Below are 26,319 nucleotides of genomic sequence, written 5' to 3' on the forward strand. Positions count from 1 at the left end.
GGACTTTATCTGCTGCCAGTACTAACTCAAAATTCTATAACTAAATATCTATTTTTTAGAGGTGAACCCTGCCTGGTTTAAATGTTTAAAAAAGATTAACAGTTGAAAACATACGTTAGAAATTTAGAAAAGTAATCAAATGTAATCAGTTACATTATGAAGAATATCCTATGCTGTTTTGTAAATTCAGAAATATAAAGCAAGTATACAATTCAAATTTATTTCAAGAAACAACTGTACAGACAATAAACATTACCATAACAAATTTAAAATTAAGAATACAAGCACACATACACAAAAACCAACTTTAAATCTACAGGAAATGATAAGATGCTTGTGTGAATGAGTTTCGGTGTTGATTGAACATGTTCCAGTGCTTTAGTTTCTGTACAGGAGCAGATGACTCTCTCGCAGCTCATGATTCAGATTCTCCAGCGAAGTTCGGGTTAGTGAATGCAGGCTGTTAACAGATTGTAAAAAATGCTGAGCACTGAATCTCTTATTCAGGTTAGACTGGCAGAACATGGTTTGGTCACGTTGGCTAGAACGAGATGTCAAGTGGTCAAGTCAAAATTAATGAAACTTACCACATCGATATTCTTGGTGTCTTGTTTGAAGACGCTGATTTGTCCTGGTCTTACACCCTTCACACTGAAGACGTAGTACATGACGGCCAGTATCAGCGCCGCACACACAATAGCCCCGATAACAGCCCCGGCGATCAGACCGCTGTCCGCTGCGCCACAAACAACAGATTCAGTTACAACAACAACAACAGCGTTTATTTCAAAACCTTTCTGTATATGAACTCACTGGCTGATGCGTCGGTTGGGATGACGATCCCATTACCATCCGTCACATAATCTGAAAACAGGAGAAAGGGCCGTTAGAAGCAGTTTCAGACAGCATGGGATCAGGTTGGTCTGGATGGGGTTTTCTGTCTCGTTTCTCTGAACTGTGCTTGTCAGCTCATATGAGCTAGGTATATCTTAAAGTCCCACTCCGATCATATTTTGAGCTATTTTTAAACATTCCCAGTGGTCTTTAAATTATGATTATGCCATTTTTAGCCAAAATCACAAAACCTGTGCCGTTTTCTGGGACTTCGCTTCAGCAGAGCGGCAGTTGCTCATTAGCAATTCGCCTCTGCGTTGTGGGCGGAGCCGTTGGCACGGAGACGCCCCTCCCCCTGCCCGTTGCTGAGAGCTCTGTCTCTCCCGCTAGCTTACACCTCCAATACCGGTGGGGCAACAGTATTATATACACGTTAATTATTATTATCCGAAGTTAATCAAAGTTATCACCGATCACCGATCATTATTTCACTCCAAGACGTCGCGTGTGGAGACGCCCAGTGGCAGGCCCGGATTGGCTAATCGGGAGCACCGGGAGAATTCCCGGTGGGCCGGTCTGTTTTATTGGCCAGGAGGGCTGGTGTTGTCATGGCACTGGGTTGAATGCTCCAGTCTCAGCGCAGCACCACTATTTTTTTATTAAAATTTTCTCGCAGCCCCATAAAAAAAGTCTGTTGTTAGAGATGTGCGAACAAAGAATAAGAGATACAAAACATGGATAATAGGCGCAAAGGCGGCGCTGAAAAGGCCAGAATAATAAAAAATCTCTAGAAACTCAAGCGGCCAAATAGCCTCAGCGCCGTACCCACCATTGTGGTCTCCGAGGTCCGGACCTCGGTCATTTTTCTGAGTGTATAATGAACTTTGTGAAATAATTGCCTGATACTCTAATTTGGTGCTGCAATGATTCGCATATCGCGACGATAACCGACCTCATAATCTGAGCTGCTTCAGTAGCTACTCAACACCGCTCGTCGGCAATGGCAAAATGTTTGAGATGACCGATCAAAGCAAGCGGGATTTATGTTCACAGAAGCGCGAGCCGCGGCCGCGCGCGAATCCCAACGCGGCGCTTCAAGAGATTAGCAAGTGGAACTAAACTAAACAGCTGTTTTACGATAGAAGTTTTAAACGACCGACATAAATAATCAGTTTGCAAAGACTGTATCAATCAAAGCTCAGCTTCGGGAAGGGGAGATTTAACCTAACGATAAAGAGACTGAGAGAAGAAGAATGAGACAAGGAGATGGAGATGAGAGAGGAGAGCAGGAAGCCTATTGCATACTGTGCCCAGAAGGAGAATAACTTTATTACAATCGATTCCTATTTAACACAGATATACATGTTCTTTGCCAATGACAGTGGAAAAATAATATGCCCCCGAACCCAGATCACTTTTGGGACCTCTGTATTTATAAAACCCTGTGTACGGCTATTGCACAGCACTGAATAGAAAATTATATTTTTGGAAAAATACAATGAATTACAAGGCTGTACAGAACAGTGCACTATTGCAGACTTATATACTGAGGGTTTAATTACATTATTTTAATATAGTCGGTCGGGAACTAAAGTGGGCCGGTCTAAGGTATGAAACTCCAGGGCTGAAAATTTGTCCCACTCCGGCCCTGCCCAGTGGAGTTACTACGTCACAACTCCAGTCTATTTTAGCCGGCATTTTAGCGTCTGCTACTGATTCACAGCCATTTGAATGTAGAAATACTCAGAAATACAACTTTGAGCTTATTTTTCTCAAGATATGTCCTCTACCATCAGAAAAATGCCACAAGAACATGTTAACACTTAGAAAAACATTATTTTCATCGGAGTGGGTCTTTAAGGTTTTAGATATAGAGATGTCTAACATCAGAATTTTGACGAACTGGTGTCAGATTGAATACTGATTCCGAGTCAAAGCCGTAAACGTGTTTGTCAAGCGTGTCAGAGCGAACGGCGTGTGAATGATGTGACGTACACTGCCGGTGTCGGCACACGAAGCCTCTCTTCTGCACACAGTTGTTGTCATTCCATGTGCCGTCGTGATACATCTCAACGCAATTCTCTTTGCCAAAGTCGCCATCGTGAACGGCTTCATTGGGTTCTCCAGGAGCCCAGTTGGTGAAGCCTAGAGATGTCAGGTCCGTCCAGCCCCATCCAACTGCAATCACAATCATCAGCACATGATCAGCGAATCTTATACAGCATCTACAGCTAATGCACGACAATGAAAGACAGATAAACAGCTCTGTTGCGTACATGAGCGATCTCTGGTCAGGCCGATCCACACATAGTGGTACTTTGTGTAATTGATATTCCTGATGAATTCCACCTCAGCTCGACTGTGAATTGAGGCTAATTCGCCCCCATTCACCTCTTGGCAGAAGTGTCTCGCCTCTGGCCACGAGAAACCCACTTTTCCGTTATATGCGAAATAGCAGTGACGTCCGTACGTCCACCAGCCTGGCAAACACTTCCCATCGCCCGGAGCCGGCGTCGCCGGAGGCTTTTCTGCAGAGAGAATCCAGACAGACGTTAGTAATCGATATTCAAGTCTTGACGCTCGTCTGTCAGCAGCTTTTCTCAGCTTTACCTTTAGTGATTTTGCAGATGTAAGGTTTGGCATCGTCGCAGGCCGTGTCATTCCAAGTGCCCTGGATGAAGTGTGAGGGCGCGTGCATGCTGACACACCCTTCTCCCTTGTGATTGGTTGGTTCTCCCGGACCCCAGTGAGTAAAGAAGACGGGCCAACCATCAGACCATCTGTACGAATCGCTGTCAGGCTGAAGGAGAAGAGCGACAGCTTGAGGTCTGCTCACCGTCTGTTGTGTAATGTAGTCATTGTATGTAGTTATCATCATCTACTGTACCAGTCGGCGAAGTCCGATCCAGGCGTCCGTCTTGCCCTGCTGCACGGCTCCAGATATGAAGGCCTGGTCGTAACTCATGTCCACACTGGCCAAGTTTCCACCCTCCTTCACACAGGCTTGCTGAGCTTCTTCCCAGGTCTTGGGCTCGGAAATCAGCTTATAGCAGTTGCTGTACCAGGTGATGTATCCGGAGGCACACGGCGAGCTTGTGGGCGGCGGGACGGGAATGCTGCTCGCTGCGGAAGACGGCGGGAGATACAAGCGTCAAAGGTTAGAGGAGATCTACTGATGTGTGAAACAATTCAGATCGCTAACTCCTTAAACTCTTGTCATGTTTCCCAGCCCTGTTCCTGGAGCCTGGAACACATGACCAGCACCGTTTAGTCTCACACAGTAAATTTGAAAATGAAGATGCAAGTACATTTCTTCCTAGAGCACACCCATCCTCGCTCGTGATCACATTGCTCATCGTTCCAGCGGCCCGTGACCAGGTGATTATGGGTGATTGAAGTACAGTGTTCCTGAGAGAAAGACACCAGAGATCAGCACCATCTCCACTTCAGCTAACATAAAATATTTGAATAATTGACATTCATTATATAATAGTTCAGTCATCAGTATCACTGAGATTGCCAATTCATTTTTGGGGAACAGAAGTGAATGAAGTAACTGAATTGAAGGTTAAATTCAATTTAAGTAACTAACTTTTTTTAGCTGGAAAATGAAAACTTAATGAAGACATATTTTGAAAGATGAGCTGAAAAGTCTCAAGTCTTCAGGTTTTATAGGCCAGACAGGCAAACAGAGATGGAGAAATAAATTCCCCTTCCTGTCTTTTCAATTTAAATTCAAATTCAACATATTGTGGGATGTGGCAGATTTGATTCAAATTCCAACTCATGAATTGAAAGAATCCAGTTGTCAAATTCTGAATTTGGTTCCCACATGGATCTTCTCACCTGCCCGTCAGCGTTGTTTGGCTCCTTATCGGCCCAGTTTGTGTACAAGACCGGACTGACTCCATCACTCCAGGCAAACTTCCCTTCATGCAGCCTATCGGATAAACCAATCCAAACTGGCACAACCAGATCCCTGAGATAACTGGCCACAAAATCTGGAGAGAGGGTTGAACATGAACTAGACTTGCGTTTCCTGAAGGTTTCACCATCATAATAAAAAGAGAAATTTCAATTTAGTGTTCACCTTGCAAGCAATGTACTTAAAGCTTGTTACGGCGTCTAGTGAGATCCCCAGTACTCAGTCTCGAGCGCCTTCCCCTGAATACTAATGATGCACACTCCTCGTATGCATCATTGGCGCTCTGATCACCCTCCACCTGTCAGCAATTTACTCTGAGCTCAAGCATATATCTAGCTTGTTATCTCTGCGTCCGTTGCAAAGTATTGTCTCACTCCCGTGTCACAAGTCTGAGCGTCTTTCGGAAAAAACCCTGTTACTCTGATATATTGAACCTTTGCTTAATCTACCTCTCTGATTGTGTGCAGCCTGCCTTGTGAACTCCGCCTGTGACCTGACTCTGATACTCGCCGCCAGCCCTGAACTTCTGACGGTCTCTGACCTGCATGCTTGCTGCCAGCCCCGAACTCACGCCTGGTTTACTTCGATTCAGCCTGCTGCCTTTATTACTCTTTTGAGTTCCTTTAACCCTACTTTTACGTTATTAATAAATTGTTGCGCATGGATCTGTCTCCGCCTCCTGAGTCTCAACAAAGCTCTTTTTACAATTGAAACCATATTAACAAATACTGTAGACTATTATGAGATCTCATGAAGTACCATTTTCGTTCTGATCATCGATGACGGCGAGATCTCCTCCCTGCTGTCGGCACCAGTCCCGCGCAGAAGTCCAGTTGGCCTTGATCTCAGACTGATGGTGGTGGCTTCCTTTGAATATGTAGCATTTGTTGCGGAATTTCATCCATCCTTGTAGAATAAAAACCACAACGTCTTTTAAAAATCACTGAACCATCACCAGATTAGCCTGTCCTTGATTCATGCATGTTGCTTTATATCAGATGTACCCTCGGGACAGTTTCCTTCCCATGATGCCGTTGGAGGTGGAGGCGTGTGGTCATTTCCTGGATATTTTTTGCACACATAACCAGCGCTGGCACGTCCACAGTTCGCATCATTCCATGAACCTATTGAAAAAAACAAAACCGTTCACATTTAAACCACTTTGATCTTGAAAACTCACAACATCATGTGTTAATAAACGATAAATAAATATACAGCTACACTTGATAAATGTACAAGTAACACAAGAACGTGAAGTCTGTGATCCACATCTGTCATTTTTTAAACATGTTTTTTAAGCATCATACTTACACTCCTTTTGGATTGTGTATTTTTTTTCTTGTTGTTCACACTATTTTTCTGTACTGATTTCAAAAAGAGTTTATAATTCTCATGTGTCACTACTCATCTATTGATATTGGTCATTTGTTACAGAAGCATCCATTAAAAGAAACATATTAAATGGCAGCGTTATGATAAACCAAGAAAAGGAGATGATGTTAGGGTTTTTTTTCAGAATAAGAAATAAGAACATCAATAATAATAATTTAAGTTTTAGATTTGAGTAAAGTTCAATATTCATAAGGCATGTCAAAAGTAAGTACAATAGCATGTACATTAAATGAAGCGTCTAGCATGAAATAATAATTGTGCATGAACTGCACCTGGATGTCTGTTCATCTGGACACACTGTTCTTCTCCGTTGGCGTCGTTGGGCTCTCCGGGACCCCAGTGCACATACGTCACCGGAGACAGATCAATCCACCTGCACAGAGAAACAGCTGACCGTCATGCCGGAGAATATGTTAAAGACAAGCACTAATAACACTCAAATGTTTTAAGGCTTACAGATACTCTCCACCCGCAACCCCGAACATTCTCATGCCAATCCAGGCAGCGGCCGCCTGACCGGTGCCAACCTGAAACCAACAACATCAAGCCAGACAGACTTTAGACTTTATTGTCCACCTTTGTGGAAATTTGTCTCTGACTTCTCCGAACAGATATGCATCAGTGACACCACAGTTAAAATTACATTAAAATACACACAGTTAAGAGTATGACGCTACCACAATCAACATACAACAACAGAAAATGGAAAACAGCGCAGCCGATTGAAATAAAGTAGGTTTCGACCTACAATAAAAAAATGAATAAAAAAAATGCTTTCAACTTAAATTAAGTTCCTGTATGGCATGGGGAATAAAAGATCTCTTATAAATGCTCCGGCTCGCCGGGACCCTGAATCTACGGCCAGATGGGAGCAACTCAAACTCTGAGTTGAGTGGGTGTAGGGTGTCTGCTGACATCTGTCTGGCCTTCCTGAGGACCCCACTATCAAATACCTCCCCAAGCTGCCTTTGTGACTTGCCAATCACCTTCCCTGCAATATTAACAATTTGGAAAGCTTGTTTTTGTCTTTCACATTCAGGTTGCCATACCAAGCTGTTATATTAAACTGTAAAATGCTTTCTACCAGGCCCCTATATGCCATCTCAAGAATGTGTTGACTGACCCTGAAGCTACTCAGCTTCCTAATTAAAAACAATCGCTGGTTAGCTCTCTTAAAAATACTATCTGAGTTAACACTCGGGGCCGGCGCAATTGACTTTGTACACTGACGCATGTATCATTCCTATTTTGCACCCGCGCAAAGCGGGCTTTTCCCTCCACAGACGCACGTCGGTAAACTAGGGAATGAACTTGCGCTCCCTGGGCGGTTCAGCGCAAAGAGGCGGCGTGTTCCGGCGCAAACATTCCCTAGTGCTATTCTGCAGTTCCAGAAAACAATTCCGCCACTGACCAGAAAAAACCTAGTCTAAAGTCAGTGGCGCGTTGCGCGTTGTTCATAATGCTATTTTAAGCGCGCATGCTTGGCCATAATGTAGCGGGTGCACAACGCGCATTCACTGTGATTCTCTCATCAACACAGATGCAGCAGTTTTTATTTTTGCAAATCATACATTATAACAAGGAAAAATATTAACACATGAGGGAAATCATTGTGGTGTCCATGAAGATGTAAAAAAATTTAGGCCTAAATCTAGCTTACACATTTACCCAAATTTTTCAGGCTAATTGTAGTAATGACGGATCAGACCTGTTTGCCCAATAGTGGCAAGACACATGTGTATATAAGTGTATGTCAAGAACCAGGAAAAAAAATCCGCCATAATAATAACAATCCGCCATGCAACATGCGCACCTGCTCTTAAAGGGTATTTATCCCGCCGGTAAAATAGCAACAGCGCCCAAGACCCGCCCACAAAGTTACTTGCGCTTCGTGCTTGATACTTGCGTTTCAGATCGTTAAAACAGGGCCCTAAAACTTAAAGTGCAATCAATGATTACAACCATTAAGACCATTACAACCATCCAAACCTCACTAATGCTTGACAGAGAAGAAAACAAAAGCATTATTGATCAAACTTTCAAAAGCCTGGAGCAATAGAAAAAACTGAAGCCGTACCAGGCTGACCACGTAAGACTGCTCGTCTTCATCAGCGATAGACACCAACTGAGCTTTTTCTTCATAACATCTCACAAGAGCCATGTGAAAGTCCACGATATCGGTGTCATTATAGTAATAACAGATGCCATTGTTCTTCCTCCAGCCCGGGTTCGATCCGCACTCTGGAGCTGAAAGAAAATAAAAAAACGATCTTTCTCAGATTTCGCAAAGTAATTGCTTTCAATTTCCTAAACATATTTTCCAAACACGAACTCAGGCCAGAGAAATGGATCATACAAAGATTTTCATTGGTCAGAATAACTTCTATAGTTACCTGGAACGGGGGACGGAGGCACTGGTGGTATAATCGGTTTCTTTCCTTTAGCAATCATGCAGATCCAGTCCTGGTGGGCATCGCAATTCAGGTCGTTCCACCAGGACGTCCCGTTGTGGGTGGTCACCATCTCCACACAGTTTTCCCGCCCATTGTGATTATTCGGTTCACCATGGCCCCAGTTTGTGTGACTGACAGGCGTCCCGTCACTCCAGTGGTAACCTTGAAGAAAATTAGAAATTAGAAGAAAATAAATATAATCCTAGGTATTTATTTGAAACAGTGGCTAAACTAACGAAAAAGAAAGCTTCAACCCCAGAAGTGTCCAAGCAACACAGCAGTGATGACTTTATGAACTTCTTTACTTATAAGATTGATAATATCAGGGACAAAATTATAACTATGCAACCGTCTACCACAGTATCGCATCAGGCAGTGCATTGTAGTCTCCCTGAGGAAAAATTTGATTCATTTGTTGCCATAGGAGAGGATGAATTTCGCAAACTTGTTAAATCATCTAAATCGACAACATGTATGTTAGACCCTATACCGACTAAGCTACTGAAAGAGATGCTTCCAGAGGTCATAGATCCTCTTCTTACTATCATTAATTCGTCTTTGTCTCTAGGATACGTACCAAAAACCTTTAAGCTGGCTATGGTTAAACCGCTTGTCAAAAAAACACAACTTGATCCTACAGAATTAGTCAATTACAGGCCGATCTCGAATCTGCCTTTTCTATCAAAGATATTAGAAAAAGCAGTATCCTCACAACTGTGCTCCTTTCTAGAAAGAAATGATATTTGTGAGGATTTTCAGTCAGGATTCAGACTGTACCATAGCACTGAGACAGCTCTTATCAGAGTCACAAATGATTTGCTCTTACCATCCGATCGCGGTTGTATCTCTCTATTAGTGTTACTTGATCTTAGTGCTGCATTTGACACTATTGACCACAACATTCTTTTAAATAGACTTGAAAATTATATTGGCATTAGTAGAGTTGCACTAGCATGGTTTAAATCATACTTAACTGACCGTTATCAGTTTGTAGCAGTAAATGAAGAGATGTCTTATCGATCACAAGTTCAGTATGGCGTACCACAAGGCTCAGTACTAGGACCGCTGCTGTTCACTCTGTACATGCTACCATAAGGAGATATCATTAGGGAACATGGAATTAGTTTTCACTGTTATGCCGATGATACTCAGCTGTATATTTCTGCACGCCCCGACGAAACTTACCAATTCACAAAATTAACGGAATGCATAGCCGATATAAAAAATTGGATGACTAGTAATTTCCTACTACTAAATTCTGAAAAAACAGAGATTCTAATTATTGGACAAAAAACTTCCACACGTAATAACCTAGAATACTGACTAACACTTGATGGCTGCTCTGTCAAGTCTTCGTCGTCGGTTAGGAACCTGTGTGTGTGTGTGTGTGTGTGTGTGTGCTCTTTGATACCAATCTCTCATTTGAAAGTCACGTGTCTAGTATCTGTAAAACCGCATTTTTCCATCTTAAAAACATATCTAAATTACGCCATATGCTCTCATTAACAAATGCAGAACAATTAGTTCATGCGTTCATGACCTCAAGGCTAGATTACTGTAATGCTCTACTGGGTGGTTGCCCTGCACGCTTAATAAACAAACTACAGCTGGTCCAAAACGCAGCTGCTCGAGTTCTTACCAGAACCAGGAAGTATGACCATATTAGCCCGGTTCTGTCAACACTGCATTGGCTCCCTATTAAACATCGTATACATTTTAAAATATTGTTGATTACTTACAAAGCACTAAATGGTTTAGCTCCCAGTACTTGAGCGAGCTCTTAACCCATTATAGTCCTTCACGTCTATTGCGATCTCAAAACTCCGGCCAGTTGATAATACCTAGAATATCTAAATCGACTGCTGGCGGGAGATCCTTTTCCTATTTAGCACCAAAACTCTGGAACAGTCTTCCTACCATTGTCCGGGAAGCAGACACACTCTGTCAGTTCAAAGCTAGACTAAAAACACATCTCTTTGACCTAGCATACACATAACACACTATAGACTTCTATAATTCAATGTTAGGCTGCATAGATTAGGTCAGCCGGAACTGGAAACACTTCCCTTAAATCCTGATGTACTCGGTACATCATAAGAAGAATGGCATCTACGCTAATATTAGTGTCTTTGTTTATCCCGAGGTTTTCCCGCAGCCTGCCGGATCCAGGCCGTGTCCAGATCTGACGAAGGAGATTCGCCTGGACCCGATGACAATGCAGTGCTGAAGTGTCCACTATCCTCTCCCTATGGAGGATCCCTTTCCCACTCTACAGATAAAGCGTTGTTGAAATCCGGTTCGCTTAGCTCGAAGTGATTAAATAAAATTCTCTATCAAATTTATAGGCAAGACAAGTAGTTTGTTTAGGCATGGTTTATTGGGAAATTACAAACCTGCGCACACATATTCAAACGAATTTAACTATAGAATCAATTTTGAATGCGCATGTGAACGCCATCAGGTCACAGGTTCGCGTTTAAAGTCTGTTTAGAGAGAACGCCGTCGTCTTAGTGGCCCCTAATGTAATAACAAATGATAATTTTGCGGGAAGTGAATCAATCAAAACCAACTTTAGCTGGAAAGTACATTATTCAAAATCGCTATAAAGCCAAAACAATCTCTGTTACCGTAAATTGTATGTTTATCTCTGTAAAGCTGCTTTGAAACAATCTCCATTGTTAAAAGCGCTATATAAATGAAGATGACTTGACTTGACTTGACTTGCAGAAGGAAGGTTAGACACAGGTCAGTTGCGCCAAACAAAGTATTATTTACTTGAGCGAATCAGCAGTAAGCAAACAAACCTCCCTCCACCAGGCTGACGCTCAGTCCGATCCACTTGGTCCTTCCCTTCGAATAGCTGGAGAGGAAAATTTCCTCCGCGGGATTGTGGATGCTGACCAGATCGGCGCCGCGGGCGAGACAGTCGTCTCTAGCCGCCTGCCAGCTCTTCTTCTGGGGAAAGTCCACTGTGAACAACTGCAGAAGCACAAACACAAATAGATCAACGAGAAGGCATTTAAAACACACAACATGTATTTTAACATTCACCACATTTGAAAACAGCTCATCCTGGACGTTCTCTCTGAAACACACCCACTCTCTCTCTCTCTGTCTAACCGGAGAATGTCGTTTATGTTATTTGATTGACAATGACAACAAAGACACTAAAGATTCAATCTTGACCATCCAGACCATCGCATCCAATAAATTAAGGACCTGTAAAACTAGGAGTCCATATCTTGTCTATTTTCCCCCGAACATTATACACCAGTATCTTTATCCCAATAATTAAAGGAAGGCCTTTGGATATCTTTCCAATTTAAGGCAATTACACACTTGTCCTGCAGTAAACTAAGATTTATTAGCTTGCGTTTCTGCTCTGCATGTAATCATAGTCATTAAAAGACGAAGCTGAATCACCCTGTAGCAGTTTCTGAAGTGAGGCTCTCCACCCCAGCCGCTCTCACATCCCGTCACCGGCGGCGGAGTCGGAGCGGGTGTCGGCGGAGAGATGCCGTTCCTGGGAGCTTCACACACAAACGGAAATGATTCTTCACACTGCTTGTTATTCCAGAATCCTGCCAGCGGGGCCGTCGTCATAGTGACACATGATCCAGCATGGTTATCTAGAAATACAATAAAGCCTGATTGGTTTATGAATGATGATGTTATTTGTCTTGAAGTCTAAACAGCGCTCAGGTGTAACTGTCACGGAATGGTTGTGGAAAAGGAGAGTGAGGACTCAATTGCAGAGGTTGAATGTTTAATAAAGATAGAAAATAAATCCAGGTACAAATGAAAAACAGATAATCAGGTCTTAGCAGGAAACACAAGGAAACATAATAACGAATCAGCACAGGACTGCAAACATAGGGAGACTAAATAGGGAACAAACAAAGGAGGGTAACGAACAAGGCAAGGTGGGACAAATTAAACAATAATCAGATAACAAGATGGGAGGGGCTAGACAATAGACAGAGCACATGGCACAAGGAAACACATGACAAGCCATGTGCTCACAACAAACAGGACTAGAACATGACAAACCGGGAATGTCAGAGCTCTGTCACCAAACTAAGAATTAAACCAGACAGACGTGACAGAACCCTGACAGTAACATCTAGGACAGAAAAGTTCAGTTGATTTACTCGGCTCGTTGCGGCCCCAGTTGGTGTAAGTTAATAAAGCGTTGTTGTCCCAGTAATAGTCGACTCCCGCCTCGCCTCCTCTCGCCCGCAGCCCGATCCACCAGTCACCAGAGTATCGGCCCATCAGAGCTGTAAAATGGGCCTGTTCATACCTGCACAGTGCAACAGCAGCTCGGTTACTACAGCTGTCCTGGCACAGAAGCAGTTCATGCCTGTAAACGAACACACACACACACACACACTCACAGGTCCATGATATGCAGCAGAGTGCTGTTTCGACTCTCACAGAACACTTTGGCTTCTTCGCGGCTTCTAGCAGCTTCTTCAAACCAATAGCACGAATATTCAAAGACATCCCAGCCCTGCAGAACAGACACACACGGTCAGCTGGACAGGCTCAGAGTCACTGCTGTCCCCCCACGAGCGCACAGGACTGACCTGAGGACAGCCGTAGATGGTGGGCTGGACGGAGGGCAGAGGATAGTGACCTTTGGGCATTTTACAGATGTAGGTGTTTAACTCCGTGCAGGTGACGTCATTCCATCGGCCCGTCTGAGACACAAAGCATTATGCTGACATTCATGCTCCAGTGTTTAATTCGAGACGCGTGTTTGTCAGTGAACGGAGTGCAGTACCTGATGGAACATCTCCACACAGTCCTCGTTGAAGCCCAAGTGGTTGTTGGGTTCTCCGGGAGCCCAGTATGTGAACGTGACCTCGTGATGATCTGACCACGAGAACAAACCTGAGAAGCCCAGATCATTCAGCCCGATCCACACGTCACTGGTGGCTGTTTCACGGGACAAAGAGGAAAGTCTTCACACACTCACATGTTTACTTGGGTATGTACTGTATGTTCAGATGCTTCTCCTGAGAGCACATATGTATTTTGTTACGAGCTTCCCAGTACATGGAAACACGTGACGCAGCTTACGGGCCAAAAAAACGAGGCTGAAAAGGATCTAGCTGCGATTCCAATCATAATTGATGTTTATTTGTAACCAAACACCCAATAAACACACATACCCAGATACAGGTAGCTCTCCAGCCAGCTCTGCTCTGTCATGGACCGGATCGAGGCCAGATCGGCTCCCAGCTGCCTGCAGGCCGTCCGCGCGCTATGCCACGTTTTCTTCTCTTCAAACGGCTTATAGCAGAACTCTCCGAACTCGTACCAGTCTGGACCAGAACACCTAAGCTCTGAAAGAGACACAGCATTCAGAGCTGTGCAGTATTTAGTGATGTTTAGGCTAGTTAGAAGACACTGTCTCACCTCCATCAGTAAAGTGGTAGGACACAGAGTAGAGCCCGTCAAACCTGAAACACAACACACAGCATATTTCACTCTATACCTGACTCGTCAGCAGGGGTTTCAGAGACGGCTGAGGAGACTTACTGTCTGGATACGATGCCGTTCTTGGTGGATCCGCTGTAAAAGTTCTGACCGTCAGCTTTGAGCAGAGTACAGTCTCCTCCAATGTCATTCAGAACCACTCCGGCGTGGATCGCAGCCGCACAGATATTAGAGTCCTGATTCATAAGAAAAATCCTCAACTGAAACGTTTGTTTCATGTGTACTGTACGTGGTCAATGCTTACTCTAGAATCAAGGGTCAGGCTATAATTTCTTATACTCATACCCCGCGATACATATCTGTCCCGAACACAGAATACGCCTCTCTGGCACAACCAGCAGGGCAGTGAACCCTGAAATGAACAAGAACACAAAGACAAATGCTTTTGAATGTGATTCAAAGTAAAACGTAAATCTAAAACATTTATTCTTCAACATGCACTATTGAAGGATTTAGGTGAGTATTTGTTATTCCACAGCATTCTCTGTGTCCAGTGTTAGGGTTATCGCTCTGTTAACAAGCTGATTATTTGAATCAGGTGTGTTAAATAATGGAGACACCAGATGTGGAGGATGAACCAGGAGGTCAGAGACTCAATAATTACGTCATTCTGTCTATGGAGTGGTCCAGGTTGGGTTTTGCACTGCAAGAAACAGCATCTAAAGAAACAGCAACAACCCCCAAAAAAGAGGAAACAGATTGTTTTAATACACACTGAGAACATAGAGGGATTAATTACAGTTTTATTTCAGTTTAAAAGATCTCGTGTTGAACTCACAGTCCGGTACGCAGCCCAGAACGTCCAGCCGCAATCCTGCTTGCCCGTTCCACTGCAGCGGCAGAACCCGAACGGACTGAGCGGAGATCGGCGTCCCTAACAAGCGCGTCTCTGGAGTCGTCCTGTCCACAGAACCCAGGTACTCCTGTGACAGAATCACCATCAGCATGCATAAACTCTATCTTTTCACAGATAGATGCATAGATGCTCCTCGGAACAACTATTATTGTGTGCGTGTGTGTGTGTGTGTGTGTGTTTACCCCTCCGTCATTGCTGTAGTCATTCCAGTTCAGGCCGTCTGAGCTGGTCTGGATCTTAAACTTAGTGACCCAGTGATCTGTTGATGGGCAGCCCTGAATGACGACCCCGGTGATCTTCTTCAGCTGACCCAAATCCACCTGAATCCAGGAGTTGGCTGAAACACACATGGTGAGCTTGAACATCAGACAGAAGAGGCAAAGGACTTCTGGTTTCCTCATCAAATACCTAAAGCCTTATCATGGGTGATTCAAATGTTAAGGATACAGACCAGAAGTAGAGGGCATCCAGCAGGAGTTCCCTTTCAGACGACCTTTATCTGGTCCATTTCCACTGAGAGATGATGATGCTGAGAGCATTGAATTCGAGATGTTTCCATCCTCCACACCTAACCCTCTCAAACACACTGGAAGCACACATCAAGATCATCGACTGTGACATTTACTATTAGAAGTTCTATTTCTCACCCAAACCTCTTTTTAATTGGGATCTTAAAAATGTCTTGTCATTTCATTCATCCACAGGTTTTCTCTCACCGTTCTGCTCGCAGCTGTAAACCACCTCCAGGTATTTGTAGACGGTGGGGCAGGGGTCAGTATCAGCGTGTGCGAATAGGAAACAGAACTGTCTGTTATCGCAGCTCTTCCTGGCCAGAGCCAGCGTGCCCTCGACAGTGCACACACCTGAGAGTTCATCAGTACGTCAGAAATACTGTACGATTATTCAAACCTACTCATTTACACTCTTAGTACTGTGTTTTACCAGAGCTTCCGTCTCCATACGGGCAGATCTTGTCACTGCGGCGACCGTAAAAAGCCGACTGGATGTTGATGACGCTGTTCTGGGAGCAGTGAAGGACCAAGCTGGAGTCCTGACAGGTGTATGCGGTGTAGAAACCTAGAGTAAGACAAGCAAAAACTCAGAAAGGCTCTAGAGATGCGAGTCTCACCAAAAACAGAAGCCAAGCATACCGTCATGTGGCGGAGGAGGCTCGGGTGTATTCCCTGAAAAGAGAGAAGACATATTTTCTAACCGGCATCAATACTTCACTACATATAGTTTCTATGGGCATGAACAGGGCAGCAGAACATACCACGACGCTTGCAGATATATCCTCTCTTATTCTCACAGTTATCGTCATTCCACGCTCCAGAGTTGATCAAAATGGACAGGCAGTCTTCATTGTAATAATCATCAGGGTTTCCTTTAACAGTAAATTAAAAGTGCAGATTATTTTCTCCATTTAACGTGAATCTGGATGAATGAAACAAAACGCTTAAATGGTGCTTTATCATCTCATTGTAAAGCTTTTGTCAGCATCACCTGCAGCCCAGTTTATATAGCGGAAGGGAGAACCGTCTGTCCACGTCCAGCCGCCCTCGGTGATGGAGTCATGCGCTCCCATCCACAGAGAGACTCCCGTGGGAGCCGCCTGGATCTGAGCTGGGTTGCGTGAATGTCAGAAGTGAGTGAAACGGATCGGGAAAAGTCCATTCGGTAACTCAACTCAAATTGTAACTGTGTCAGCACACTTACCTTGGACGAAGCCCTGTTCAAACGGCTCAGTGATGCTGATCAGATCTCCACCCTGATTCACACAGTCTGCACGAGCATCAGCCCACTTTCTCATGGACAGAGTCGTGAACAGGTAGCAGTAATCATTAAACGGGTCAGCGACCCAGGAGCCACACTTCGCATTCCAGCCTGACAGAGGCAGCAAACGAAATAAATTCAAGAGCGGAACAATTGGACATTTACAGTCAGATGCGAAGAGACAGAAATGTACCGGAAGTAAAACTGAAAACAAGCGTGAAAACACTTCTCCAGCGTGATACAAAGAGCACGTTTGGCATTAAATAGAAAAAGAACATCATACCGTGTTGTGCACATGATTTTTCCTAGTAATATTAGATTTACATTTTTCTGGATCCTAAAATCCTGAAGATTAATGGGCCACTGTGCATACACTAAGGGGTTAACGATTTTCAGGATTTGTATACATTTATTATGTAATCTGTACCTGGACCGGCTGTTGGGGGTGCGGGTGGACCTTGACCTTTGGCTGCAAAAAACAAATCAAGATAAATCAATATTTCACTAAAACAATGCATTGAAAAATATGTGTAAACAACAAAATTAACCAATTAATTAAAAGACTGGTCAAAGAGGAAAAGCTCCCACCTTTCTGGCAGATGAACGGATAAGTGGCTGTGCAGGGCAGGTCGTTGATCTTCCCTGTATCCTTGTGCTCAGTTCCTCGAATGTGAACGCAGTCTTCGTTCCCCTGCCAGTTATCGGGCTGGTTCGTCTCCCAGGGAAGGAAGTCCTACCGAGAGCAGACCAACTGCTGTTCACACATGCTCAAAACAAAGCTTGAAGTGATTGCATCCAGAACCAGTGCTCGTTCTTCAGGGACAGGATTGAACTCAAAACAGTGCTTAGCATTTCTCAGGTAGGCAGTACTGGTTAGTTTGATGAAGTTTGAGGTCTGAAAGCTTACCGCTTGAGTTCCGTCGGTCCACACATACGTTCCCTCTCTGTCGATGTCATTAAGACCCACCCAGGAAGACCTGCTCATGTGTGCTGTGAGATCCGAGAAACAAGACGTCATATACGGTGACGCTTGAACATTTGTCAATTCTCTGTATTTAAATTTGACCAATTTTTTTTACTAGATAACAAGAACCCAATTAAACAAATAACTCAAATACTTTATGTTACAAACATTATGTTTTCACATATATATAATTTTTTCACATTTAATTCTTTTGTGTGCCGTCGCACCTGTCAGAAAACTGACGGTCTCCTGGTTGTGGATGCTGACCAGGTGTGCGTTTTGAGCCACACAGTAACTTTCTGCGTTCTGCCAAGTCTTGACTGTTTCGGTCTCAAAGTGATAGCAGTGTTCGCCGAAGAGCAGATAGCCTTCGTCACAGTGTGAGTCTGCAGAAAAACATTCAATGAACCTCCAACTTCACATGTATCAGGAAAAACACAACACTGACACTAATTCAACCGCTTTCACGTTTGATTTGTCTGTTCAGAACAATGTAAAAAAAAAAGAAACTAAGCCACTAAGCCAGGGCTGCAAAACAACGTTCCTGAACGCTACAGCCCTGCAGAGTTCGGCTGTGTTGGACTTGAAGCGATCGGTGTGTGACATCTCTTGCGGGACTTTACTGTCATACACCGATCGACCTACGCGGCGCCGCTTCAAGTCAAGCACACTTTTAAGCTTCAACAACCCTAATAAACGCACCGGATCCAGCGAATCAAGTCCTTCAGGCTGATCTGTGTGGGAGTGCGCTGGAACTAAACTCTGCTGACCCTAAGCCAAACGCCAGTCCTGAGTTCATCATGTCACTGCAGATCGTGACTGGATGACGTCATGCGAATGCTTGTGTCTGCCTGAACATGCACACTAACAGCTGTTCATTCAGATTAAACGAGTGTGTGGGACGTTCACCTGGAGCTGAAGTGGGCTTCACATTCTGTCCTCCTGGCATCTTGCAAATGTATCCAAGATTTTTAAAGCAGTTGGTACTTTCCCACTTTCCAGCATAATTTCCTATTACAAGAAAGAAAAACTGATTCAGCTCAGATTTTCAAGACAATCTTTTGAAGCTAACATTGTGACATTGAGTGTCTTCCTGACAACCGTGAATCTTACCGGTGTAAATCTGGCCACAGTCCCACTGGTTAGCTGTATTCTGAGGGAAATTTGGGCTCCAGTTTGAAAACTCAACTGCAGTTTTGTCCACCCACCTAAATGTCCCATCTTGGTCCTTATCTGATAGTGTTATAAATCAGAAAGATTGTTCACATACAGATAACTGATACAGATCATAGTACTTCTGATCAGAGACCATCTTTATTGTCTTTCAAGGACAACATTTCGGCTAAAATACTCATTCTGTCACCTAACTGAACGTTTCTTTCTCCCGTGGGAGCATTTGAAGAGCTTCATTTGCATAGGGTTAGGGTAAAATCTTGTATTGTATGCATCACTCACCTGAAATCCCAATCCACAGATCAGGTAAATCTACCTGGTGAAAATCAGGCAACTGTGCATTAATGAAGAACTGCTCCGCTTCACTAGAGATGAAAACATACACTGAAAATGAGCAATGAATGTGACCCATTACAATCCAAGCGAATCTCCCTTAAACTTCAGCAAGTATTCTCACTTTTTGATGGTCACTAGGTTTGCACCCATGTCAAAGCACTTGGTCTGAGCCAGATACCAGCTGGTCAAGAGATTCTGGTTACTGACCAACCAGTAACAGTTCCCCGAGAAGCTCAACCATCCAGGAGGACAAATGGCTGGAGTGAGAGAAACAAAAGAGCGTTTTTCACTCAACCCAAAACAGTCGAAGGCACATTTATAATGATTAAATGCATTTGTACCATTAATAACAGAATCGTGCGAAAAACTTGATCTCAGTGCACAACAGAGGGAATCTTACTATTCAAAGCTCTCTTGCACATGTAAGGTCGCTCATAACGACAGGCGTGTGTTCTCCATTTCCCATAATCCTCTCCTGATTCTTTTATCATAGCAGTGCACACGCCATTCGCTTTGTCACTAGATTCAACAGTTTCAGTTATTGACATGAACATTTGAATGCTTTATTCATCATAGACTCTCCAGATAGTGAAAAACATACTGATAAAACTAACCAGGTACCGTAACTAGTTTTAAAGTTGTCTTACGTGAGATCAGGTTGTCCCTCCGGCCAGTTTAGGTACGTGGAAGAACTCGCATCAGACCAGGTAAAAGTCGTGGCATTTGGTTGAATTTGACAGGATAAAGTTGTGCATTTCTGTGAAAAGAAGGAGGCGATTGCGTCGCTGCTGTGCGTAAAACAATGCATCTCTTTGAGCTATGATTATTTAGCATGTGACCGAACGCATGGCTCTTGTGTAGTCGTGCCCTAGCAGTCTATTTTTAAGAAATAAAAAAGAATTGGTCAGGCTCTTTATTGTCTTTGTTGTTTATGGAAGACCTTGAGGTGCATGTGGTGAATTCGCTCAGGCGGAAGATCTAACACGGACACTGATGATTCTCACCATTGTGGAAAACCCAATCCAGAGGTCAAAGGCGGACGGGTCCAGACGGCTAGTGACGTACTGTTCCTCTTCAGAAGACGTGACCGACACCAGGTCTCCGCCTTCTCGGACACAGTCACTGCGAGCCGCCGTCCAGCTCTTCCGGACGCCGGCCCTTCGCTTGTAGCAGTTCGAGCCGAAGAGCTGCCAGCCGTTCGCCGCGTCACAGAGCGGAGCCGGGTTAGCTGGAGACAGACACACATAGAAACTCAATATATACTGGGTATACATGTGGGTGATCTGTGGAGCTGGTAAAGGCATTACACGTACGGTTTGGCCGTTTACAGATATACTGCCGTCTGGCGGAGCAGGTTTCATCGTTCCATCGGCCTTCGCTGGCGCCCTGAAGCTGCCCACAATCCTCATTATCTGCCCAGTTATCCGGCTGACCCTCCTTCCAATACCTGCAGTTCACACAAGGGCTTTCCTGTCATGCTGGTGCGAATTGTTCAATCACAGAAATGTATATAATATACTATAGATATTACTACTCTGTAAAAGTGAAAAGATATTTGGTGGTCAGTGTGGGGAACTTTTGCATCCATTCCTCAAAATAGAAACAATGCGTTCCTGCAAGACCTCCCAGAAGCAGGACCTTTTCACAGTGCAGAACTACACAACGAATACATCAAGAAATGGGTTGGAAATGTGAATGTCTGACTTACGACAGGTAGGGATAGAAAACACTCCCGTCGCTCCATTCCCAGTTTCCCTCTGACGCCACGTCATTCAGTCCGATCCAGAAGATGGAGGTCCCGATCTGCGTCCGGACCCACATCTGAACACAACAGAAGTGTGAGCTCTGGAACGCATGTCAGTGTCACCTCGTCCTCATCTTACTGTGGTGTGTGTCTCACCCGCTCATGAATGTCCTGGATGCTCATCAGATGACTGCCCTTGCTCACACAGTCCTCCAGCGCTTCGTGCCACGGCTTCATGTCGGAGGAGAAGAAGTAACATCTCTCCTCATACGGCCGCCAGCCGTCCTCACACTGACTGAAGCCTTTTAGAAAACAGTGTTTCTCATTAAATCAGACACAACATGAGGACGACAGAGGAGAACTGAACGACTGAGTCTGGTTTCTACCAAGGGTTTTCTCCATTCTGTCACTGTCGCCTTTGGCTTCATTATTTGGGGACATTTAATGTAATATTCAGCAATATTATTGATCTCCTGCATAGACAGCGTTATATGAGAACTGAACTGAGCTGGACGATGACATCACGGTTTTCTCCAGAGCCGCTATATATATATAAATGGACTAAATGAATAACTTTTTTACAGCAGAAATGAAGCATCACTGAACTGACTTAAGCTGGACTGTGACGATATTTTCTTATAAACAGGTTTAGTTTTCTCTGTAAAGCTGCTGAAACACTCTGTCTTGAAAAAAAAGCTTTATAAATAAAGGTGACTTGACTTGACAAGAATGAAAAAGAGAACAAATGAGAGAATATATGTGTTCCGCACAGATTGAACTCGGGTAATACATCCATGAAACAGTTCCTGTAAGTCAAATAGTGTTTTATAATATCTAGCAGAGGGAACATTTCTGCTTGCAAAAAATAATGGTCAAACTTTCTATCATAAAAAAGTCCCATGACTACGATGTAAAGCTGATACTTGAGTGTCATATGCACTGCTAATGTTTGACTGAAATGGTCAATATGTAAGTGTCATAATCACATGGTTCAAATCAACTGTAGAAAAGTGTCATCATTTTTTCCATATACTGTATTGTAAATGACCCTGAGAAATAAAACACAGCAGTAAAGACAAATACGGTACACTTTGGTTTCCCACTACTTTTTACAACTACCAGCATTAGTTCTTGCTTAAAATGCCTGCTCTATTTTGTTAAATTATTATTTAAAGTTTATTGGTAAAAGTTACATGGGTTTTTAAAAAGTATTTAAGTACGTCTCCACATTTGGGAAAATGGTTGAAACATCTTCTAAAAATGATTTAGTTTGATGATTGTCAGAAAGGTAATTAACCTCTTTTCCACGTACCTTTTTTGAAAACTGATTTTATTTTAAGTTTCAGACCATATTTTGAGCCCTATTCATGGAAAGCGCCACATGTGGATTTATTGTTTATCGTTATATTTTGTTTACAGGCTTTAGCCTATAATGTTAAATACAATTTTCAACAATTTCAGCAATGATTCTATGATTCTGGAGGACGAGAGGAAATAGTGCATTGATATTCTTCCATCATCTGAACTGTTGCATTACAGAGCCATTGATTCTGAGCTTTTGCCATTTCAGAAATTGGTTATTGGTATTCTCTTAAATTTACTATAAAAATGAGTGAACTTACCAGAATGGACGAGACCAAGAAGGGTGAAGAAAAACAAAAACATTCTAGTTATGAATCAGTTTTAACTTGTAACTTGAAACAACATTACACGGGTTTATTTTCCTATCATTCCTTCTGTACGTCCACACGCCTGTTCTCAAGACATCTGCTCATCATCACACACCGAAGGGTCTTTTCACCTTCATCAGAGTCCAAAGATTAAACTGTAAAACATTCATGGTCATCTGATGCTGCACGTTAAAGTCCAACATATTCATTTGACATGAAACATCAAAAACACATGACATGTCATTATCTTCAATATGGTCACAAAATGGAATCCCGGCACTTCCTTTAACACCAGAAAAATGGAGCGAAACTGGAAGAAAACAAAACCCTTTTTCGCATTTCATGGAAGGAGAGCTCGATTGCTTACAGAGAGGCTTTAAAAGCTGCTAGATCTGCTTATTTTTCAACCCTATTAGAAGAAAATAAATATAATCCTAGGTATTTATTTGAAACAGTGGCTAAACTAACGAAAAAGAAAGCTTCAACCCCAGAAGTGTCCAAGCAACACAGCAGTGATGACTTTATGAACTTCTTCACTTATAAGATCGATAATATCAGGGACAAAATTATAACGATGCAACCGTCTACCACAGTATCGCATCAGGGAGTGCATTGTAGTCTCCCTGAGGAAAAATTCTGTTCATTTGTTGCCATAGGAGAGGACGAACTTTCTAAACTTGTTAAATCATCTAAATGGACAACATGTATGTTAGACCCTATACCGACTAAGCTACTGAAAGAGATGCTTCCAGAGGTCATAGATCCTCTTCTTAATATCATTAATTCATCTTTGCCTCTAGGATACGTACCAAAAACTTTTAAGCTGGCTATGATAAAACCGCTTGTTAAAAAAACACAACTTGATCCTACAGAATTAGTCAATTAGATTTAAACATAGATCGTGCTTTCTCGATTGCTGCCCCGAAACTTTGGAATCTGTTACCAGTTCACATTAGATTGGCTCAGACTATTTCCAGTTTTAAATCATTACTGAAAACCCACCTATTAACTCAGGCGTTTAATCCCTCTGGGCGTTGAGGCTAAATCCTCTGTTGTTGTCCTATGTTGTATATGTATGTGTGATGTCTATGTATTTTACTTTTTATTTTTTATTTGTTATTGCTGGAAAGCACATTGGTGCAACTGTAGTTGCAATAAATTGTGCTATATAAATGCAATAAAGAAAGAAAGAAAGAAATTACAGGCCGATCTCGAATCTGCCTTTTCTATCAAAGATATTAGAAAAAGCAGTATCTTCACAACTGTGTTCCTTTCTAGAAAGAAATGATATCTGGAGGATTTTCAGTCCGGATTTAGACCGTACCATAGCACTGAGACCGCTCTCATCAGAGTCACACATGATTTGCTCTTATCATCCGATCGTGGTTGTATCTCTCTATTAGTGTTACTCGATCTTAGTGCTGCATTTGACACTATTGACCACAACATTCTTTTAAATAGACTAGAAAACTATGTTGGCATTAGTGGAGTTGCACTAGCATGGTTTAAATCATACTTAACTGACCGTTATCAGTTTGTAGCAGTAAATGAAGATATGTCTTATCGATCACAAGTTCAGTATGGCGTACCACAAGGCTCAGTACTAGGACCGCTGCTGTTCACTCTGTACATGCTACCATTAGGAGATATCATTAGGGAACATGGAGTTAGTTTTCACTGTTATGCCGATGATACTCAGCTGTATATTTCTTCACGCCCCGACGAAACTTACCAATTCACAAAATTAACGGAATGCATAGCTGATATAAAAAACTGGATGACTAGTAATTTCCTACTGCTTAACTCTGAAAAAAACAGAGATTCTAATTATTGAACAAAAAACCTCCTCACATAATAATCTATAATGTATTTAAAGAATGAGATTAAATGTTTATGATAAAATCTCTGGCTTGCTTTCTTTCTCGATCGCTCTGGTCAGTAAACGGATAGACAGAGCATCACAGAATGCCGAAGGAAATAAGCATTAATAAGGTCGTAATATCAGAACTTTGTTTTAACAGACATTACATTTTATTTTGAAGCTGAAAGGAATCCTTGAGAGGAACCAGAAGCAGAAGATCGTCCATGGCAGAATCTAACAGTAACTCCTGACCTCTATAAGACACACCATCATCCTCAGCTAGACCTGGAGAAACAGATCACTCACACACACACACACACACACACAAGCGAATAGTTTGCGGAGTAAACGGAGTTACAGATGTTTTTTAAAAGCACTAACGGAGGAAAAGAAGGAATTGTTGGGTCAGGAATAATTTCACAATTGCAGTGACACTAAAGCAGCCGATCAAATGGTGAACGTTAAATCCAAATGTCTGGATCTCTACATGATCACATCAGCAGCACAGCCAAGATCAGATGATGCTGAACACATTTCTTCATTCGGTTTCCTTTGTCATCGTGAAAATACTCTAAAGTCCAAAGAGGTTCTTTCATAACTCTCACAACAGCACATATTTTAGGATAATAAATACATAATAAAAAAGATAATAAAATCTTTTACCTTTGTGTTACTCTTTAACCTTTTTATAGCTGCAAAATTGTCAGAAAACGATAAAAAAAAGCAGCAAATACAAAACTAAAATGCAAATGACTCTACACTGTCCATCAAACTGATGTTGGAGAATCTGTTTAGTGCTGCTAAAGGCATTACAGGACAGAAAGTAAACAAACACTTCAGATTATTATATTATTATATATCTAAACTAAATGGAAAGCTCATGAAACTTTGAGTTCTATTACTAACCCACTTTAGACAAAACAGGAGCTTCACAGGGTGTAGAAAGAGAAAAAACAGAAAAGGAGACTTTGGTTTTCTGTTTTTAATTAATTGTTACAAAGACAAAAGAAAGTCACAAGAAAAATTGAATGAAATAAATAAATGGATATTGAGCAAAACCGTAAAGCATGGGTGAATATGCTATAAAGCGTCATTCCTCAGACAGGTCACGTTTTTTTAAGATAAATATCAAATACACTGCATTAAAATCAGCAGGTACAGAAATGCAGTTCAAACTGGTGCTATTCTGTGGATCGGCACAGATGTTATATAAATCACTATATGAATATTATATTTGTTACAGTTACACATCACTGAATGCAACATGTTTAACATCTGACACCAGTATAACAACAACATTTTAACAGCAGTTCTTAAATATGATCAGATGTTTCTTATGCCACTGAAAGCATGAACTGAAATGTAAAAAAAATTTTTTTTAAATGCATTAGACAAAATAAATATTTCATATTCAGAATTCAGAGACTCAAAACAAAAACTCAATGTGTGCCCTCATTGTATAACTGATCGGTTTCAAAGCCAAACATTGTTTCACGCCAAACTCAATCATGTATAACGATAAACCCAACCAAACCAAGCCAGAGGAAGCTTTACATTAGTAAAACACAACGGTAACATATAAAAGCGTCTCTGAGCTTCTCTGTCCATCACCAGCTGTGGCTGTACGCATGCGGGCTCACACAGAAACATCTCTTTTTGATTGTTCTTTGGGTCACAAAATAGTGATTTTTATACTTGTGCATCAACACGCATCTGATGTCATTCTGCCTTTCAAACACAAGAACGCTTTACATGAGGATTCGTGTCATGGATGTTCAGAGGACTGAACACTGGTGTAGTTTACTGAAGCAGAAACACCCGATCAGCGATCAG

The 26,319-nt window shown here is 42.5% G+C and overlaps 1 protein-coding gene across 1 annotated transcript; it reads right to left on the reverse strand.

Annotated features, from left to right (window-relative positions):
* Nucleotides 1-204: 204 nt before the first annotated feature.
* Nucleotides 205-22,732, reverse strand: LOC130077718 (macrophage mannose receptor 1). Its single transcript, XM_056243040.1, has 50 exons — nt 22,578-22,732; nt 21,112-21,257; nt 20,920-21,032; nt 20,525-20,658; nt 20,216-20,439; nt 19,859-19,968; nt 19,612-19,730; nt 19,333-19,468; nt 19,158-19,240; nt 18,816-18,935; nt 18,612-18,713; nt 17,930-18,088; nt 17,646-17,728; nt 17,327-17,471; nt 17,166-17,207; nt 16,682-16,849; nt 16,469-16,588; nt 16,239-16,349; nt 16,117-16,149; nt 15,908-16,042; nt 15,682-15,828; nt 15,417-15,551; nt 15,148-15,302; nt 14,888-15,032; nt 14,714-14,768; nt 14,395-14,461; nt 14,152-14,285; nt 14,029-14,072; nt 13,782-13,955; nt 13,391-13,545; nt 13,194-13,307; nt 13,002-13,117; nt 12,756-12,907; nt 12,028-12,233; nt 11,409-11,583; nt 8,545-8,766; nt 8,229-8,398; nt 6,608-6,678; nt 6,424-6,524; nt 5,764-5,883; nt 5,519-5,665; nt 4,681-4,835; nt 4,143-4,242; nt 3,722-3,957; nt 3,445-3,634; nt 3,111-3,362; nt 2,830-3,012; nt 814-864; nt 588-736; nt 205-460 (listed from the first exon to the last, which is right to left on the reverse strand). The coding sequence occupies exons 1-50, from the start codon at nt 22,618-22,620 to the stop codon at nt 416-418; spliced, it is 6,492 nt and encodes a 2,163-aa protein (XP_056099015.1). The 5' UTR covers nt 22,621-22,732; the 3' UTR covers nt 205-415.
* Between the last annotated feature and the right edge of the window lie 3,587 nt (nt 22,733-26,319).

Source organism: Rhinichthys klamathensis, unplaced genomic scaffold (assembly GCF_029890125.1).
Source record: "Rhinichthys klamathensis goyatoka isolate OS25496 unplaced genomic scaffold, OSU_Roscu_1.1 h1tg000770l_1, whole genome shotgun sequence".
Taxonomy (NCBI): domain Eukaryota; kingdom Metazoa; phylum Chordata; class Actinopteri; order Cypriniformes; family Leuciscidae; genus Rhinichthys; species Rhinichthys klamathensis.

Excerpts from the sequence above, each read along its gene's own strand:
- LOC130077718 (XM_056243040.1), bottom strand. The coding sequence starts at position 22,620 with ATGTTTTTGTTTTTCTTCACCCTTCTTGGTCTCGTCCATTCTG. Across the intron at positions 19,469-19,611 it reads GTGCAAGAGAGCTTTGAATA|CCATTTGTCCTCCTGGATGG; the intron begins GTAAGATTCCCT and ends CTCTCACTCCAG. Across the intron at positions 15,033-15,147 it reads ACTACAGCAATGACGGAGGG|GAGTACCTGGGTTCTGTGGA; the intron begins GTAAACACACAC and ends ATTCTGTCACAG.